Source organism: Brachyistius frenatus, unplaced genomic scaffold (assembly GCF_029030835.1).
Source record: "Brachyistius frenatus isolate BFR_SWC_R1_liver_20210118 unplaced genomic scaffold, ASM2903083v1 Contig_21, whole genome shotgun sequence".
NCBI classification, from domain to species: domain Eukaryota; kingdom Metazoa; phylum Chordata; class Actinopteri; family Embiotocidae; genus Brachyistius; species Brachyistius frenatus.
Genome location: NW_027210620.1, coordinates 3,394,172 through 3,413,344, shown reverse-complemented (window position 1 = coordinate 3,413,344; position 19,173 = coordinate 3,394,172). Strand labels below are relative to the sequence as shown.

The 19,173-nt window shown below is 45.2% G+C and overlaps 3 protein-coding genes across 9 annotated transcripts in view; 1 reads left to right on the top strand and 2 right to left on the bottom strand.

Annotated features, from left to right (window-relative positions):
* cops9 (COP9 signalosome subunit 9) overlaps window positions 1-19,173 on the top strand; it is a 202,300-nt gene that overhangs the window by 122,478 nt on the left and 60,649 nt on the right. The gene's annotated exons all lie outside the window — the stretch shown is intronic.
* Window positions 8-3,076, bottom strand: apodb (apolipoprotein Db). The gene is made up of 5 exons (XM_069696420.1): window positions 3,018-3,076; window positions 2,026-2,147; window positions 1,812-1,933; window positions 1,174-1,259; window positions 8-529 (listed from the first exon to the last, which is right to left on the bottom strand). Exons 2-5 carry the CDS (start codon window positions 2,140-2,142, stop codon window positions 297-299), a joined length of 558 nt encoding a protein of 185 aa, XP_069552521.1. The 5' UTR covers window positions 2,143-2,147; window positions 3,018-3,076; the 3' UTR covers window positions 8-296.
* The window catches only part of arhgap21a (Rho GTPase activating protein 21a), a 71,124-nt gene continuing 58,576 nt past the window's right edge, over window positions 6,626-19,173 (bottom strand). For 6 of the 7 annotated variants that reach the window (XM_069696434.1, XM_069696433.1, XM_069696435.1 and 3 more), the window contains 16 exons: window positions 18,823-18,925; window positions 18,248-18,284; window positions 17,817-17,936; window positions 17,253-17,552; window positions 15,521-15,585; window positions 15,292-15,440; window positions 14,792-14,934; window positions 14,506-14,664; window positions 14,142-14,220; window positions 13,968-14,041; window positions 13,302-13,391; window positions 13,067-13,192; window positions 12,918-12,959; window positions 12,587-12,692; window positions 9,738-9,769; window positions 6,626-8,589 (listed from right to left, as the gene is read on the bottom strand). In XM_069696434.1, coding sequence (XP_069552535.1) covers window positions 6,925-8,589; window positions 9,738-9,769; window positions 12,587-12,692; window positions 12,918-12,959; window positions 13,067-13,192; window positions 13,302-13,391; window positions 13,968-14,041; window positions 14,142-14,220; window positions 14,506-14,664; window positions 14,792-14,934; window positions 15,292-15,440; window positions 15,521-15,585; window positions 17,253-17,552; window positions 17,817-17,936; window positions 18,248-18,284; window positions 18,823-18,925 — 3,290 coding nt within the window. In that variant the 3' untranslated portion in view covers window positions 6,626-6,924. The remainder of the gene's footprint in view (window positions 8,590-9,737; window positions 9,770-12,586; window positions 12,693-12,917; window positions 12,960-13,066; window positions 13,193-13,301; window positions 13,392-13,967; window positions 14,042-14,141; window positions 14,221-14,505; window positions 14,665-14,791; window positions 14,935-15,291; window positions 15,441-15,520; window positions 15,586-17,252; window positions 17,553-17,816; window positions 17,937-18,247; window positions 18,285-18,822; window positions 18,926-19,173) is intronic. The other variant, XM_069696432.1, reaches the window with a different exon arrangement.

Here is a 19,173-nt window from a genome sequence, read left to right as displayed (position 1 = left end):
GACGCTACGTCATGAGGGTTTGAGGAGCGGTGACGCCGTGGGGATGATGTCGCTTTGGATCGTGGTGGAAATCAATGAAAAGAGTTGGATTTGTTTGTAATCATTTCAATAAAAAGGTACAATATAATTCCTTCAGTTAAAGAAAAAAAAACAACAACCCGATTAGATATTGATCATTTAAGTGTAAGTTATAAAATCTTCAACGAGGAAAAGAAATTCTATTTGAGGTGTTAAATATGAGGTCGTCTTTCTGCAGAGATCGTGGACGCCTCCTTCGGCGTGTCTCCGAGAGTCTCCTAGTCGTCCCTGCAGCCCGTCTGATCCGTCGCCTTCATCTTGCAGATTTCGATGCCCTCGCCGATCAGCAGCTCTTCGGCGTAGCGCACCGTGTCCGGGGGCAGGAAGCGCGAGCGTCCGAGGATCCAGGCGTAGTCGACGTGGAACAGGCGGAAGACGTCGGTGCAGGAGTACACCACGGCCACGCTGGTGTAGTCGGTGGACAGGACCCAGTACGGGCCGTAGGGACTGACTGGAGGGGGCGGGGGGGGGCGGGGGCGGGGGGCAAAGGTCACGGAGAGGAAAAGAGGACGGAGACATTTTCAAATTGATTTGCAAACAGAGACATCCGCGAAAGAGAGCAAAAACAGCGAAATTAACAGCTGCCGTCACAGATAAATACAACTTCTGCGCGAACAGGCTTTTAACGACCAGCGGTGACGTTTTAAAGTTAAGCGCCCTCCGGTGGTCGTATGAATAATTACAACCTGGCGTCCCCCGGAAGGAGTGACGACGCTCAGACGACGTCTACGTAACGCGAGTTTGGTCGGTGGGACGGTTCGACGAACGAGGCCGCCGTTCGCTTCCCGTTGTTTTTTTTTGGTGTTTTTTTTTTCTAACCGTTGCCGTGACGATGTAGTTTGCATCACTTTGAAGGAAGCACACAAATTTCTTTAAAAAAGTAGTTGTTCACATGTTTCAGTTTGGACCGACTGACATTGCTTTCATTGTTTTTTTGTTGTTGTTGTTGTTGTTGTTTTTTTTAACATCGAGAATCAGCGAATCAGGAGACACGAAGCCTCGCCAGCTGGAGGAGCCGTCAAAAAAAACCAACGACTGGGACGAAGAAGGTCGAAGAAGACAACAGAATATATACAGAAAGGAAAGAGTACTTACAGTATGAGAAGCTGACTCCGAGTTTGGCCGCTTCTCGCATGTCCCGGACGACCGCCGTCCCTTCTGCTAGACGCACCTTCTCTTTACTGAGACACCATTTTATTCAGATAATTAAGATATTAAATCGAACAATTACACTCAAAAAAAAAAAAAAAACAAGAATCAGAAAAGACAGAATCAGCTGTCTGTCATTTTGTCTGTTTAAGCAAACGTCCTCTCGTCTTTCCTCTGTTTGGGGGAAAAAAAGAAAAGAAAAGGCTTTCTCCACCTTAAGCCTTAAGTCACTGCTCAGGGTTCACAAAGCCCTTCTCCAGACATCGACAATAAACAACTATAATCAAAAACATATAATTTACGTGCAATAATCAGTCACTTTAACCTTTGCTGATAGTTTCAATACATGTCGATGTTATCGGAGTTTTAATTTAACGTATTATTGCGCCTTTCGAAAGGTCTGAGGATCTGTCGGGTGACTCGGCTGCCTTTTCCTCGTTTCGTTTCCTCGTTTCCTCGACTTGTTTGAAAACGGAGGACGTCGGCGCCTTTCCACCTGAGCGAGCCAGGCTAGCCGTTTCCCTTCGTTTCCAGTCGTTACGCTAAGCTAAGCTGAGCGTCGATCAGAACCACTCGGTACTCACTAGAACTGAGAGTTCAGCACCCGGATGGTCCCGTCTTTCCTCAAGGAGTAGTTGGCCTCGATGCACTTCCCTCTCTCGAAGGAAGCGGGGAGCTTCTGGATCTCGTACCACCTGCCCAGGTACTGCGAGCAGAGACGAAAGTATGTGTAAAAGTACGCGTGTACTATGTGTGTGTGTGTGTGTGTGTGTACGCGTTCGAATGGTGCGTGTTTACCTGGGAGAGGTTGAAGCCGGGCTGCACCTTCGGGGTCGGACAGGGACCCCAGTGGAACGTCTGGGCGGAGATCAGAGGGAGCAGCAGGAGGAGGAGGAGGAGGCCGACGGCAGACATGGCGCCTTCAGGACAAGCAGGGGACATTTTATTTATTTATTTTTCTTATTTTTTTACAGGAGTTAAAAGGACAATTTCACCATTTATTTGAGGTGAGATCATTTTTAATATGTAAAAACTTACTTGGCAATAAACCTTCTTTGTGATTAGTGATGGTTTTTTTTTTTTTTAATATGTATGAGTGTGTTTAATAGGGTCCTAATTTAAATTAAATTATTCATTATTTGTGGGAATTTTTACCACAAAAAAAAAAAACGTGAATACGAGCCGACAACCTCGCCGTGAGTAAAAACAATTATAAGTCACTAATTTTCTATTCGTGATCTGTGCTGCTTCTGTTCGTGAATGTGATGACGTCACGTTAAACGGCGTCATCGACCTGAAATAAGGAACATGTGTTCCTTCTGTTGTTCCCTATAGACACGTGAAATGGTCCTACAGGAGGTCACGGGGACGTTAGATAAGACAGCAGTGGAAAAAAAAAAATTAAAAAAAAATAGAAAAAAATAAATACATATTTTCTTTTGTCTCTTCGCACAACATCATGTCGTCACACCTGTTCTGCTGGTTTCACGTAACAGCTTCAAACACGCTACTTCTTTTCAACACCGTGTAAAACTATATATATATATATATATATATATATATATTTTACAATATTACGGTTTAAAAGTTCCCACGAGGGATTTCAACCTTACGTTAAATAAGAAGCAGTGAAATAAAGGATAAAAATAAATAAAAATAAAAACAACAAGTAGGAAAACAAGTTACATTGTGGAAAATAATCATCGTTTACAAAAAAAAAACATTCTCATTAATAACGCTGCAAAAATAAACATTCACCCGTTCACAGTGCAGTTTCCACCGGTTTTTACCTGAGCTGTGTGCAGATGTCAGCTGGAGGTCCGAGGCTGCCAGAAACTGCCTGAGTGTCTGGAGGTCACAAAATAAAGACACAGAGCTCGCGTTCACGTTACGTCACTTTGGTTACGGCACGAGGCTGCTCGTTACCAAATTGCCAGCACGCGCACATTCCCAAATCTGCGAAAAGGGGCAGCTATTGTGATGAGGTATATATATTTATATATATATTTATTCATGCACTTTTGTCTGAATATGATTTGATTGAACCCCGTTAGAGTTTTTTTTGTATTTGTTCTTTTAGTTTGTGAAATATATATATTCTGTTGTATATGAGGAGGTGTGACCCCGAGACAGCTGATATTAACATGTAAAGAAGAGAGACTGTCGTTGCTTTGTCCTGTTTTATGTTCTAAATAAAGTTTATGAAAATAGATATATTTATTTATTCATTCACGTCCCACAGTGTGGCCAGTCGGAAGGTGCCATAAATCGCCTAGTTTTCCTCCACGATTTCATTGAAATTAAATAACAACACAAATAAAGACAAGATGTACATTCATTAACAGCTTTTACAGCCTTATTAATAGTGCAGGATTTAGTAGTCTGTATGTGCAGCCCACATTGTTGATGATAAACTGAGAAGTTTTATTTTTTTTTTGTTGGCAAACTTACCTTTATGAAGATGAAAATCATCTAAAAAAAAAAAAAAGGACGAACTTGTTTGTCTTCTTTATAATTTTTTGGGTTGCACCTTAAAAACAAACACAAATACACTTGGAGTTCTTTGGTGTCGTAAAAAAAAATGTCAAAATAGATCAGACAGTATCAGAAAACTAACATGAAACACTAATATAACCCTTAAATCATAAAAAAAATAAAAGTTTAACAGAAGAATTTGTGTATTAAACTTTATTGGTGGCGATAGGTCCGAACTGCTGCCCTGGAAAATCACTTACAAAATCATTCCAGCAGGTGGCGACATAAGAAATAGAAATGCTGAAATCAAGAAATATATCATTATTTTTAGATGATAAAAAAAAAATATGTTTCCACTAGGTGTGTCGGAGGGAAGATATCAGCAGGATAAGGAACCATTTTATGGAGCCACAGAACCATTAATACAAATACAAAATAAAGGGAGATAGTTACTGAAGACCCAATGAGAGCTCTACAAAAGGGTTACTCATCCAGCTGATGTCTTTTTGAATCACCTTTGACATGCTCTCTGTCAAAAAAAACAACCCAAAACAACTGTTTTCTACCATCCAAAAACACAACAGAGCTTCACTTTTGCTGTTTTCAGTATGAGAGCGTTTCTATTCCGCATGTCGCCCCCTGCTGGAATGAGTTTGTAAGTGTTTTTTTTTTTTTTTTTTTAAGTATGCTGTTGCCATGGATACATGGATAATTTAAATTAAATTATTCATTATTTGTGGGAATTTTGAATACGAGCCGAAAACCTCGGCTGTGAGTAAAAACAATTACGGGTCACTTAATTTTCTATTCGTGATCTCTGTTCTGTGAGCGAATGTTTGCACGCGGGCCGTGATGACGTCACGTTAAACGGTGTCACCTGACGTGCAGCATCTGCACACCTGTACAAATTGAACATGTGTTCCTTCTGTTGTTCCCTATAGACACGTGAAATGGTCCTACGGGAGGTCACGGGGACGTTAGATAAGACGGCAGCGGAAAGAAATTAAAAAAAAAGAAATACATATTTTCTTTTGTCTCTTCGCACAACATCATGTCGTCACACCTGTTCTGCTGGTTTCACGTAACAGCTTCTTTTCAACGCTGTGTAAAAAAAATTTTTTTTTTTTTTTTTTACAATATTACGTTTTAAAAGTTTCCACAAAGGATTTCAACCTTATGTTAAATAAGAAGCAGTGAAATAAAGGATTAAAAAAACAAACAAGTAGGAAAATAAGTTACCTTGTGGAAAATAATCATCGTTTACAAAATCATTCTCATTAATAACGTTGCAAAAAAATAAACATTCACCCGTTCACAGTGCAGCTATTGATAGTTTATTTTTGCTCCGTGAGTCTGAATGTATTCAGAATGACCAGAGAATTAATTTAATACTGATGAAATCAGAAAATAGATAATTCAAAGGCAAGTTCTGAACAGTTCCCAGGCCTGCTGCATTTCATTTATTTTGAGTTTATTTTACTTGATCTCGTTTTTTTTTTTTTTTTTTTTTTTAGCAGAATTAAATACGCACAATAGACGTTTTAAATGTACTGAAATGTAACTTAAGTGAATTCTTGACGACACATGGCGCCAAATAAAATAAAATAAAATGAATGAAAATGTACAAATACAGTATCAACTTTAAAAAAAAAAAAATATATTATTTTATTGGCGTCTATCATAATAAAGTAACATCTTTACTGGGACTCTGAGTCATAGCCTGTCAGAAATTCAAAAACATTTTTTTTTTTTTACTGTCTTTTACCAACTCGGTGTTTAATTTAAACTATTATTGCGGCAGTGTGTAATGTCCAAAAGATATAAAATACATATATATTTTTTTCTTGGATCATGTTTACATATTTAAAGTTAAATAAGACGATAAAGCCCCATTTAAAAAAAAAAAAAAAATCTTTGTAAAAGATTGAGAATAAATCATCTATTCTTCCTCCCAGATGTTTGAGCGTGTAAAACAATGAGACCAAACAGACGCGAGAATCTAATAAAGATTATTTATTTCCAGTGTTTGTTGAAGGGGGGAGGGGGAAGGGGGGGGGCGTTGCACCCATGTTTTGCTGTACACAGGCGAGATGTTCGCTGCTCTGCAAACATTGTCTCATGCAGCTTCAAAGATACGTCTGTCTTTTTTTTTTCTGTTTGTTTGTTTCTTCTCCCAGTTTTTAAGCGCCCATGCGTTTTCCTGCACTTCAAAACCACAGAGGAAAAAAAAAAAAAAAATGAAGGAAAACTAAAATGAAACATAAAATTTGAATACTCTGATGTTGCTAGGAGTTTTAACTAAACACAGGAAAAGAAATATCTGGAATGCCTGTGAGGGTTTTTCTCTCCTACGAACCGTCCTCATCTCGACAACTGTCTATAAAAAAAAAAAAAAACAGTTTAAAAAAAAAAAGAAAAGAGGCACTTTTTTTTTTTTTTGTCTCGAGATAAAAACAATTCGCACATGTAAAAACTGTCTTTTTTTTTTTTTTGGACTATAACTGAACAACGTTTTGAAAATTAAAAAAAAACAAAAACTACTGTACCAAGCATTAGATACTATAGTATCAGCATTTCATTACTGTTTTTCAGTCTTTATTGGATAAAACTATTATAATCGTCCAGTCCTTCAAGCTAAATATCTGGCTGTCGTGACCGTGCTGTAGAAAAAAAAAAAAAAAAGAAACTTCCCGCAGCACCCAGCTCAGAAAGCAGCCTTCGGTTATTTCCTTGTACTTCAAGTACAGGCAAAACAAAAATAAACAAAAAATTTAAAATCCACATACATATCGTTTTGTCACGAGCAACTAGTGTTAGTCCAAAAAAGAGTAATACATTCTTCATACCGCTTATAAGAGGAAGAACTGAACCATGATTCCTTACAAAAAAACAACAAAAAAAGAAAAAAGGCTTCCTCGAATACTCAAGTTGACCTTTTTTAATTTCATTATAACAATCGTCACGTTCTTGCATTAGTTCGATTCCTGCAGGAGAAAGTCTGTTTAGTTTCCACGTCAGTTCCAGTATGGATTACACACATAAAACATCTCTTCAGCATTATTCCAGTAACAATCATGAGCCTATACACAGTATGTACAGTAGATACAGAAAGTATACTTTGTAGAAAAAATATTGTGCAGTAAACCTCAGCTAAAATACCCACATTCGTACACATTCATTCTGTTGTTGTTGTTGTTGTTGTTGTGACGCCCTCTCGCCGTTTCACAGATACTGGTAGAACCGCGAGCGGACCACCTGCGCTCCGGAGAGTTTGTGCGGGTGAGCGTCCGCCCCGAGGGAGGTTTTGTTTTTGCCCTGCGGCCCGTCGCCGTTGACGTGTTCGAGAGGCTGAGCGTCCGGCGGGGCCGAGGGGGGCGGAGGCCCCTCGGGAGCGACGTCCCGGGCGTCCGGGCGGTCGTCCTCGGGGACGGCTTTCGGCGCCGCCTCGACGCTCCCCTCGGAGCCTCGGCAGCGCTCTCTGGCGATCCAGTCCCGGATGGAGAAGTCCTGAGAGGAGCACCGGGGCTTCAGGCGGTCCAGAGCCGACAGTTCGGCCGCCTGGTCCGCCCCGCCCTGCTCCCGCCAGTCGTTGATGACCGCCAGCTCGGCGAAGTCCCTCTGCCCGCCCATGGTGTGCCTCCGCCGGATGTTCTTCTTCTTCTGCCCGCGAGCGTCGGGAGTCCGGCTCTTGTGCGCGAGCACGTCGTCGGCGGACGTCCGCAGCCGGAACTTCAGCCGCTCGGTGATCTTGAGGTGCCACGACGGCTCGGAGCGCTCCGACTCGCTGCGCGAGGACGAGCTGAGGCTGCTGGTGGACCGGCCCTTCTTCATCACCTCCAGGACTCGGGACAGGCGAGTGGACGACTCCGCCCGGCCTTCGCCGCGCTCCCCGCCGCCGGCCACGCCCTCCACGGACGACTCGCTGTCTGTTTTCTGCCGGAGGGACCAGCGCCTGGAGAGGGTGTCGCACTCGATCATCCGGTGCGACGGGAAGAGCCGCCGCGCCTCCAGCTTCGGCGCGGCGCTCCCCTCGGCCGCGTCGCCCCTCGGCTCGGCCTTCTGCTCCGGGCGGGGCGTGGACTGGCTGCTGCCGCCTCCCGGGGCGAAGACGGGGAAGTCGCTCTCGCTGTCCGTCTCCACGGGCCGCCCCTCGCTGATGAGCTCGCTGCGCTCGTCGTCCGCCTCCTCCCCGCCCTGCGGCTCCGGGCTGAGCGTGCTGGACTCCGCTCCGGTCAGGAACGTGATGGAGGAGGTGGTGGAGTAGTCGGAGGTGATGGAGCTCACCTCGGCGCCGGCGGACGCCCCCGCCCCGACGCGCGCGGGGAGATCGGGCGACGCTCCCGCCGTCCACTTCTTCGGCCTCGACCGCTGCGCCGACGCTCCGGAGCTCGTGGTGCCGAGGTCCGAGGTGTTCTCGTCCGGCCGGGACGGGGGGTCCGACGGGGAGGACTTCCCCCGAGGGGCCGTCGGGCAGCTGACGTTCGCGGAGCCGGAGGCATTCGGGGACGGAGAGGCGGCGGGCGAAGGGTGTCTGGACGGAGTCTTCTCCTTCAGGAACAGGGAGTTTCGGTGCTCTCTCTTGGCTTTCGGCGCGAGCTCCGCCGTCCTCCCGTTCTCCTTCCTCTCCTCGGCCCGTGCCTGCTGCTTGGCGTTGGGTTTGGCGTTGGGGCCGGGGCGACTCTCGCTCGCCGCCTCGGCCTGGGGGCCGTGGTGGTTCGGCTTCGGGCCGGCGACCTCCTTCTTGGAGAACACGGAGTCCAGGTCGTCGTCCGAGCTGCTAGGCAGCGGCTTCTCCTTTGACTTCTTCCTTTTGCGGCTGGCTGCAGCAAAGATGGAGGAGACCAGGAGCTCTCGGCTGCACTGGTCCTTCCCTGAGCCCCAGGAACCCTGCGGAGAGGACAGGAGGAGGGACAGAAAGACGAGAGACGGAGCAGAAGAGACCAAATCAGACCGGCAGACGCGCGAAAGAAGGAGACATAAGACAAACCCTTCGCCCGCCTCCCCCGCTCCTCCCTCCTCCCCCCATCCCCCCTGCCTGGAAGTTTTAAAGTCTGTACTCCACCTGCTCCCGTGAAGCACCACAAACCAGAGAAGTGGACAGAGAGAGGAACGTTAGCGGCGTCACAAACATGGAAGCGCATCACTGTTTCCATGCCGGCATTAAAAGCGGGAGAAGCGGGAGAAGCGGCGGTGAAATCTGCCGCTGCCGCATGTCGAAGCTGAAGAGGAGCAGCCAGGAAACAGCAGCGCAATGATGAAGAGCACCGCCGAGAGCACTTCTGCTTTTTGTTTTTGTTTTGTTTTTGTTTTGTACGCTCCCGGAGCTTCTCAGCCGCGAGTTTCACTCGGCGGGACTTTTAGAAAAAGCGTATCTCTGGTCGGCACTCGCCTTCACGGCTCCGTTCCACCAAATCACAAGAAGCTTTTTTTTTTTCACTTCCCTTTTGCTGTGTATTTTTTTTTTTTTTTTAAATTTTAAAATTTGTTTTGAGATATCAAACCTTGAGATTTCTGCTTCCTCTCTTCGTACTACAGATATTTAGCAGCAGATTATTTGTGGAGAAGCTGCTCATCACACGCAGGCTTTTATTGTGTAGAAAGTAGTTTGCGTTTTTAAGTTACCTGAAGTAAAAACGCAGCGAAAAACGGTGATGAAGCGAATATCGTAATTTAAAAAAAAAAAAAAAAAAAGCCGATTCGGTGTAATTTCGTGCCACATTTTGATTCATAGTTCTGATTTCTGACGGGCTCTCTTTTCGGCGACTTCGAACCGCCACGGTGCACCGGGCGGATTCGCTCGTTTCTTTGCGTGCATTTTTTTTTTCCCCAGCGCCACAAATTCAAAGTGGACTTCATCGTTTTGAAAAGGAGGCAGAAAAACGAAGGAGACCTCAAAAACGGCGAGAACGATAACCGCTTGTGATGTTGGTGAAACGGGCCTTTGGCTGGGGGTAAGCTGCGGTGAAGCCGATTTCGCGACGCTCTCGTCCTACCATCCCGTCATCCTACTCACGTCACAGACTCGGGACACTCACCTTTGATTTAGCCGAGTCGCTCGTCGGTGAATCTGGGGGTCAAAGACAAAAGAGAGGCACGTTAAGAGGATGTTTCTTTTTTTTTTTTTTACAACACGGGTGAAGGAGGAGGTGCGACGACGTGGTGGGGGGGTGGGGGGGTGAATCAGGAAGAAATAAAAGAAAAAAAAAGGATTAGAGACCCATGTTGATGAGAAGAAGAAGCGTGATTGATGAGGCGAGCGCGCACACACACGCACACACACACACACACACACACACACACACACACACACACACACACACACACACACACACGAGCAGACAACAAAAGGCCATGCTGAGGTGGGGGGTGAGGGGTGGTGTGGGGGGGCAGATGAGCTCTACGTTACACTCAGCTCCACGGCGACGCGGCACGTTCGAGTTCTTCTTTTCCTAACTCTTACACACACACACACACACACACGCACACACACACACGCACACGCACACACACACACACACACACACACACACACACACACACACACACACGCGCGCTTCCGTCGAAACTGGAACGTTTCACAGCAGCGCTGCCGATCACGTTGCCATGCAACACAGGGACGGGTTTTTAGCGGGTCCAGGTCCAAAAGACGCGATCCTATCGGGACATTTGTCGATTGAATATGTCCTTTGCCCGGCCTGCAGCACTTTTTGAGGACAATTAAAATTAGTCTTGGAACTAAAGGAGAAGAGTTTTGTTTGGACGTTAAAACTTTCAGAGGAAGCCGCAGGTACAGACTCGTCTTCTCGCGAGCCGTGAAAAACAACAAGACATTTTCAGTTTCTTTACGGTTTTTTTTGGACCGTGAGGATTTTGCTCGGTGACAAAACCGTCACAGACGTCTGTTTTCTTTTCTTTGGAGATTTGAGGTGAAACTTTAAAAAAAAAAAAAGAAGCAAAAAAATAAAAAATAAAAAAACAAAGGAGAGAATTTTATGCTTCTTTACAAAAGTTCTTTTTTTTTTTTTTACCCCGGTTATAATTTTATTGGCCTCTAGGCTGAATCCAAATGTCCGGACATCATCTCTCTTCCCTGGGACGTCTGTGAGTGTCGACTTTCAGAGACTCTGCTTGCAGATTTTACCGATTTAATTACCCACAATTCAATGCAATACGGACTTTACATTGTAGTTTTTCCAACTGACAAAAGAAAAATAACTTAAAATTAATGCATAAAAAAAAGGACCACTTGAATCGTGAAGGTCGGATATAACGTTCACTCTCCTCACAATACAGAAATATGCAGTAAAGGCGACAAAACTGCTTTTTATTATCGAACATCTGGATTCAGCCTTAAAATGAATCTCCTGACACGCTGATGTAAACACGAGACAAGAAAAAAAATATATATACATTTTGGATTTTAAAAAAAACTTCAGATTTAAGGATCTCGACTCGACACTCCCGATTTGTATTTGTATTTATTTTTTTTTTTTAATTTACTGATGAAGCGATGTGACGTGAGCTGCCATGACAACAGTGACAACGGTGGTGACAGGGACGGACGGTTATGAAGGAAACCGAAAAAATGACATAAAATAAAAGAGTGACGGGGGGGTCACAGAGGGGCTAGCTATATGAGAAGAGAGGACACTACATGAGAAAAAAAAAGAGAAGTGTCGGCGAGGGACGCCTGTAAATCGGTCCTCACCTGCTTTTTTTTGCTTTTAGTTTTTTGTTTTTTTATCTAAAAATTTTGCGTGACATAGCCGAGCCCCCCTATTCACCCCGTTACAAGACACAGGATGGCACGATTATGCAAGTGCACACTTGACTGGTGACGTAAGGGGGAACCATACCATTGCTATCTCTCCCGTTGGCAAGCTTGAAGACAGTGAGGAGAGACAGCGGAGAGCCTTTTTCAGACAGTAGCACCGGCCTGCGTTAGGTACACTCTGACAACACCGGACGCCGTACAGTACCGTGTAGCCGCTTCGCTTCCCCCCCGTTTGTCGCCGCGGGTTTCTTTGCTTTTTTTTTTTGTTTTGTTGTTTTTTTTCCTTTTCTTTTCTCGTTTTCTTTCTTTTCTTTGGCGCCTAAAACAGCTGCGGGTTCCTGCAGACTAGGCAGCTACACTGCGGGCAACAATCCTCCTTCTTCCTACAGTTCCAGCTGGACATTATAGAGTCCATCAGTGACATCATGGTGTGATAGACTCCTCCCACCTGGCCTGTGTCAAGATCAGTATGTGTGAATGCTGGGAAAGCCTTTAGGACACCCGACAGAGCCTCACTAGAGACAGAGGAATCAGAGGTCGCCTTTCACTGTAAAAACATCTATCTTCGTGACGTGGGGAAAAGAACATGCCGTATTAGTGCAACAGTAGGCAGGGGGGCGGGAGGGGGGGGAGGAGAGAGGGGGCGGGGACACAGCCCACGAGGGAGGAGGAGCTAAGACTAAAAGGAGGGATGGTTAAAAAAAGGATTTTTTTTTTTTAGCCGTTTTAAAAGACGAACTAACACCGAGGACGTGAGGAGTAGATCTCTTAAAGCAAATGAGGCGAGCGAGACAATTTTCTGCATCGTCGTCCATCGATGCAAATCAAATTTGCCCCCGCCGGCGTTTTTGGGGACTCGTCGTTAGCCATGAGACATTTCTACCTGATGGCAACGGCCAAACAAGCAAAAAAAAAGGGAGAAAGCTTTGGCCTGGGGACGAAGCAGCGTTATCATCATCATCAACATTCCTCCCACCCCCCCCACACACACCACCACCACCACCACCCCCGGCCCCCCACCCGCCCACGACGGCAGCGCTCGGCAGCGAAAGGGGGTAGAGAAAGGTTGAAACCCACCACAGAGTCGGCCCGCCAGAGGCAGCGTGTTACCTGATACTTCACCCTGCGACGTGCCCGTGCGGCCGATGTTGGTGAGCAGGTGGTCGATGTTGGGGACGGGCTGGGACTCCACGGCGCTCTCCTCTTTGGACACCGTCTGGAGGAGGAGGGAAGTGATTTACACCGGCGGGGTTACGTCGTTTTATTTTCCTCTTCATCCTGGCAGAGATTTTAATCTCGACTAAAGATCCTCTATTGTTTTGAATTGCGGGGAAATTGAGGCTTGACCTCGAAAACAAACGCTTTCGTGTTTCCTCACTTTCTGACATGATGAATTGCCTCCGTTATCATATTCTGTGCTATTCAGTTGTTTTGTACCCACCACTGGATCTCCGTTTCCATCTTCAGTGAAATACCAGTCATACTGGAAGGACAAAAAAAACAAAAAACAAACATGAGAAATTTTCGTTTTTCTGTTTGAATCTGGGACCACTGAAAAAAAAAAAAAAAAAAAAAAAAACTGATGCTCACATTTTGAATGAGGGTCTCCACTATCTTGTACTGGTCTGGCATGTGCGTCACCATGTGGGTCATGTTGTCCTCGGTGGTGCGCACCAGAGTTGGGCCGAACACGATGGCCAGGTTCCTCGGTTCCATCTATCACCAAAGATAATAAAGTTTTTATTCTACATCTTCCAATTCTCCTTAAGTGAGACTTAAATTTAAAAAAAAAAAAGAGAGAACCGACACCCTGCGAGTTACACACCTTATTTTTCTCAGAGTTTTCAGCCACAGTTTTCAGGTGAGCCGAGAGGAACTTGAGGGTCTCGTAATGATGATCCGGTAACTCGTGAAGCTGAAAAGGAAACGAGAGGTTTCAACCAAAAAAATTAAATGTCTTTTTTTGCGTGTTTTTTTTTTGGTGTACAATTTATTGTACAAATTTCTTTACTTTCACTGATTAAAAAACTGAGATCCCATGACTTATAAGGAACTGAAAAAAAAGCTTGACGTGCTGAGCGGACGAGAAACAGGCTGCGCCGATATTTAAATAAATTATATTCACGTCTAAATACTGGTTAAAAAGGCAAAGAATTTATCTAACAATAACAGTAATTATCTCCCAAACTAATAAGCTCCATTTTCAATTTCTGTCAGAGACCACTAATGCTACCAAACACACACACTGACAGTAACTAGCGATTCATGCATGGACCATATTACATTTTGATAAATGGCAACTTAAACATTCAAATCAAATTCTCTGATTTTCCCTGTCTGGAAAAAAAAAAAGAGTTATTTTTCAAATTCCCTTTAAATTGCCAGACTTGTGTTAAACCCTGGCTCCAGTGCAACTTATGAAAAGGTTGTAAAAGAAGAAGAACAACATTGAAATATTCTGAAATAAATAACCAAAACAACAACGACTCACCAGCCGTTTTATCACTTTGAGCCTCTCCACCGGGTCCTCGATCCTGTTGGCCTCTATGAAGTCAGCGTACCTGTCTGCGTGGGGGAAAACAAGGGCAATTGGAGGCGATACAATTTTCAGGTTGCAGTTCTCACTTTTGGCCACCAGAGGGGGGGGGGCGCAGAATCAACTAACCGTTGGTGAACAACGGCTCGGGGAGTTTCCGAAAGAAGGACTTGAGCAAGCTGCTGATCACATTGAGGTCCCTCCATTTCTGTAGAGGAGGATAATTCAAATTAGTAAAAAGAAAAGTTAAAAAAAACAAAAAAAACATGCATGATAATGTCGGTGGTCCCAAAATAGAAACTTAACCTGCTTTTTAAAATTTTTTATTCTTTGATGCGTCTGAATGTGACGCATAGATTTTAATTCTAAAGATTTTAAGTAGAGAGAACGTCTGTCAACCTCACGGCTTTAAAAATGATTTCACTCGGGACACCGCAGACGTCAAGGAGAGTTTAATTAAAGCAACAGCGGATCAATAGCGGGAGCCTCTCACATCGTCCTGGATGTCGATATCGTTCATGCCCTTGTTATTGAGCTCCTCCTGCATGTTGGAGATGGCGGCGTTGTTCCCCGGGACTCGGTAGATGCCCGTGTACTCCAACCCCCTGTCCTCCACCAGCTTACAGCAAACCTCCACGATCAGAGGCACGAACTGCAAGAAGGGGAATTGTTAAAAGGAACGTCCAAGAGCAAGAAAAAAAAACCCCGAAAAGACAAAACCCGTGTAATGTTTAGACGCCCATTCGTCTCGTGTTTTTAAAAATTTTATGAGCACGAACCTTGTTGGTCTGAGCGGGAGGACAGTCGTCCAGCCGAACGCCGAACGTGACTCCGGGCGACGGCTTCTTCTCGAAGGGTTTCCTCATGAGGCCCGGGATGCCCTTCCTCCACGTCCCTTTGTCCTTGGGCGGGCTGGTGTCGTCTGCACGCGCGGCACAAAACGTTCCCGTGTGAAATACTGGTGACGGATTTCAAACCGACTCCGTGACACATTCACCTTCACTTGCGTAAAGGAGGAGTTCAAGTTTAAACACAGTCTAACACACAACCTCGATTCATTCCTCAACCAAATTGCCACATTTCTTTTCAGGACTCTGAGTATCGTGATGATTCATTAAAAAAACAAAAACAAAAAAAAACCATACAAATGCGGTACTGTACCAAATCATACGTGCATTTCTTCAGTCTCTGCTCCACAGTCATCGTCCCTTTTTTGGAAATGTCTTGAAAAGTAACTAATAGTAATGAAGCGGCTGAAGTTCCACACGCGGGTTTTCACCTTTATGCATGTTCTTCCTCTCCTGCTCCGGTTTGGGTGAGTGCGGACTCGTGGCTTTGGTCTCCCCTTTGCCCCCCAGCAGCGTCTGCCTGATGCTCAGCGACTGGCGCGACGGCCGCGGCGACGGCTCCGTCCTGCCGCCCGTCGGGCTGAACGAGACGAGACGCGGGAGAGCGTTAGCGGTCGGAGAAACCGAGCGCACAGCGTGCGGCGGGACTTCCCCTCTTACCTCATCAAGGTGTTGTACTCCTTGATCTTCCTGCTGATGAGGTCATGGCTGGTGAAGGCTGCGTTCTAGAGAAAAGAAACAGAAGGGAAGAAGGGAGGAAGGACGGTGAGACACAATAAGTGGTGCCGAAAGGCTTCGGGTGCGGACGCGCCCTTCGCGCCGCCTCGCAGGCCGCAACGGATCTTTACGTGAGCCGCCGCTATCGGGTGACGCAGGCGAGACCGTTGGGATGTCACAGTACGGACGCCGTGGTTTCGGGTCCTCAGTAGAGGAGAAACACTGGTTTAAATTTCACACGGGGAGGGGTGGCAGCTATTTTAAGAAGCAGGCAGGATATGTGAAAAAAAAAATATCCGAGCGCGTGTTCCGATTATAAGAGCGGCGACGTTTGACTTTTGCGTTGGGTGTTTCTGTGAAAGTCAACAGCAGTAAAAACATAAGAGGCCTCGTGCTGGAACAGGTTTAAATTCGGATCCCTTCTTTCTAAATGCTATTAATAAACTGTCTTAACAGGATAAATTAGTCAGAAACTCAATCGTAGCTGCACGTCTGCCAGAGTTGACTGTTTGTAAGGCTGCAAATGACAAACATTTTCACCACTGCTTCTTTGCTTTCTTGTTAAACTGACTCACTCAGATCATCGCACTTTTACAGTTCCTCGTTCCGTAACCAGAAATCAGCAGATGATCTCATAACAAGTTCACCGGTCGTGTTAAGAAACCCAAAACAATAAAGCTGAGCTCATCATGTGTCATCAGTCTGAGAGACACGAAGAGGAAATGATTTAAGGAGGTTAATCGTTAACTTTTAGAATTATAGAAGTGAATCAATTAACCAGATATAAACGGAGGTGTACAGTCAGAAAGTTGTGTTGCAGATTTCCATAAAAATCCTCATGATCTGGTATATTTATATGTATCTATCTATGTCCTCTCAATGAATCGGACCCCACGCAGCTGTTTTCCGGTTTTTAAAACTCGGGATTTCATTGCACAACGAAAGACAGGAGCGGTTATCCGTCCAACTATTATCTGCTCCATCCTGAGCAGGGTCACGGGACCGGAGCAGCTGACTTCAGGGGTTTTAACCTGGACAGGTTTTTGTTTTTTTTAAAGTCATGTGATTTATGATTTAACTTGCTGTTTCTTTTGTCCTTCAATCTCCTCGTGGACTCTGATTTTGCAACAAATAGATAAGCCTTTTGGAAAACATTAATATTTAATGCTTTCTTTCTAATCATTTACACACAGCGGACAACGAGTGAGATGAGGAGGAGGAGGAGGAGGAGGACGTTTTCTCCTGAACTGAGACCGACGTAAAAGAACCCGAGGCGGACGTCTTTGGGAGAACGAAGATCCCCAAATTCTGTCAATAAAAAAAAAAATCATAAAAATCTAAAATGCAACTGATGAAAATGTCAGCCTGTGACGCACGTTTGTTTTGGTTTCACGTCTATTATTTCCATTTGAACTTCATATTCTTAAGTTTCCTGTCTGCACACGTCTCTATAACACTTGGTGCATTTTTTTTTTTTTTTTTTTTTTTTAGATGAATACTAAAACGACCGCAGTCCAAAATCACATCAAAATGCATCATTTGTTCTATGAAATACACCCCCATCCCCCCTCCTCCCTCCTCAGCACCCCCATCCTGCAGAAAACCTGCGAAAACCCCCGATGTGTACGAATCCCATCCGCATCTCTTGCTATCTGCATAACGTTCGATCCGGTACCTCCTCGTCCAGGTTGCTGTTCTCCTGTATGGATCGGATCCAGGCCAGCATGTCCTCCCGGTCCTCCGCCTGGAACAGGTACTCGCAGTCCGACGTGGTCAGCCGCAGCACGTTCTTGCGCTTGGTGTCGCTGTAGGAGATGTCGACCAGGCACGCCTTGATGCTGATGGGCAGCGGCTCGTCCACCGCCTGGCAGTTGGCGTGAGCCTGGCCCTCCTTCTTGTCCTTGTACAGGCAGAGGTAGCGGCCTCTCAGCACGGCGTACATCTGCTTCCACGGCCGGATCCCGCCGCCGCCGCGCTGCGGAGGAGGAGGAGGAGGAGGAAGAGGAGGAGGAAGAAGAGGAGGAGGAGGTGAGTTTCGAGGTCGCAGAGAGGCTCCGGGTTCAAACTGGTCGAACGAGTGAAACCCAGTCACGGGGAAAAAACAAAAACAAGGGCTGACATGTTGCTGGTAATAAATCGTTGTGTGTGTGTGTGTGTGTGTGTGTGTGTGTGTGTGTGTGTGTGTGTGTGTGTGTGTGTGTGTGTGTGTGTGTGTGTGTGTGTGTGTGTGCGCGCGCACCTTCCCCTTGTCGGTGTGAAGCTGCTTGAAATGCAGCAAACCCTCCTTGGTGGCGTCGCAGAAGACGTCCGACGAAGAGTCTCTCCGGGACCCCGAGTCTTCCGACGAGCGGTCGGCGGCCTGCGACGAGCAAGAAAACAACGTGAAGCTCGAACAGCGTGGAAAAGATTGACCACCACGAACGTACACAAAAGGTTTACAGACAGACGCAGATGCTGTAAATACAAGAAATACAAACTCCCACATGCTTTGAATTCAACATCTCAATGTTTCTTGCACCGGCTGTTCCCCTGATTTCCATAATATATTCGCAATTTCGGTGGGAGAGGTTGTGTGACAAACCTCCGAGCGGGGAAATGCAGATAAACCAGTCAGAACAGCTGGCAACGAGCTCATGTTTGATAAAACAAAAACAAAAGAAACAGACTCACCTTCCTGAGGCTTTTCAGACCGGGTATGAAGGACCTCCTGAGAGGAAGAGAACGGATATTAAGCTGCAGTACAAGTTACGAGGAGATTTGAAAACTACACAGCCACGGTGATTATAGTCGGTGGTTGTTTCCTCCACATCAGTTTAAACCTGTTGAAATATAACACATCTGCACCGTGGTGATGATGTGAGTGATATCGCAGTTAAAATATGCTTCTTTTTTTTTTTTTCTTTCTTTCTTCCTCGTAATCATTCATCACATGAGCCTGAGGCTTCAGTCTTGACTAATAAATCAAACATTTTTAACGGACTTAAATATGAACACAAGTCCAAGAAGAGATCGGCAAAAACGTCACTATCAGGACACCAAAGTTGGATTTGAACATATGGGTTGAACTTTTTTTTTTTCCATTTAATGAGCTGCGCGTCGCTCTGTATGACTTCAAGACAGTTTATGGACATGTATTGGACCAGAGCTAATAATAAAAATAAAAAAAAAAAGGAGACTGAATGTACGATATCGTTTAATTGAATTAATTATCTGATCCTTCGTCCTCGTGTGTGATGACAACTTACCCTCTGCTCTCCTCCCGGTAGTTATCCAGGCCTTCGTCGTACGACTTGGACCGCTCGGTTTTGGTGCCAGAATCTGACTCAATAATTGTGAGACGGAGAGAATCTATTAAGAGAGGGTCACATCATTTATTTTAATCTGTCCACAACCTGTAGGGTTGTAAAAAACAACAACAACAACAACATTTGCAATAAGACTGTACAATAACTCACCTCTGGCAAAATCCATCACACAACAATAACACCGTTGCTTGTCTGTTTTCTTGTTTGTTTAAATCTTTGCACTATTGTTTAGTTAGTTTTAATGTAATTATTCTATTTTATTTTATTGTATATACTGTGCATTTTTATATT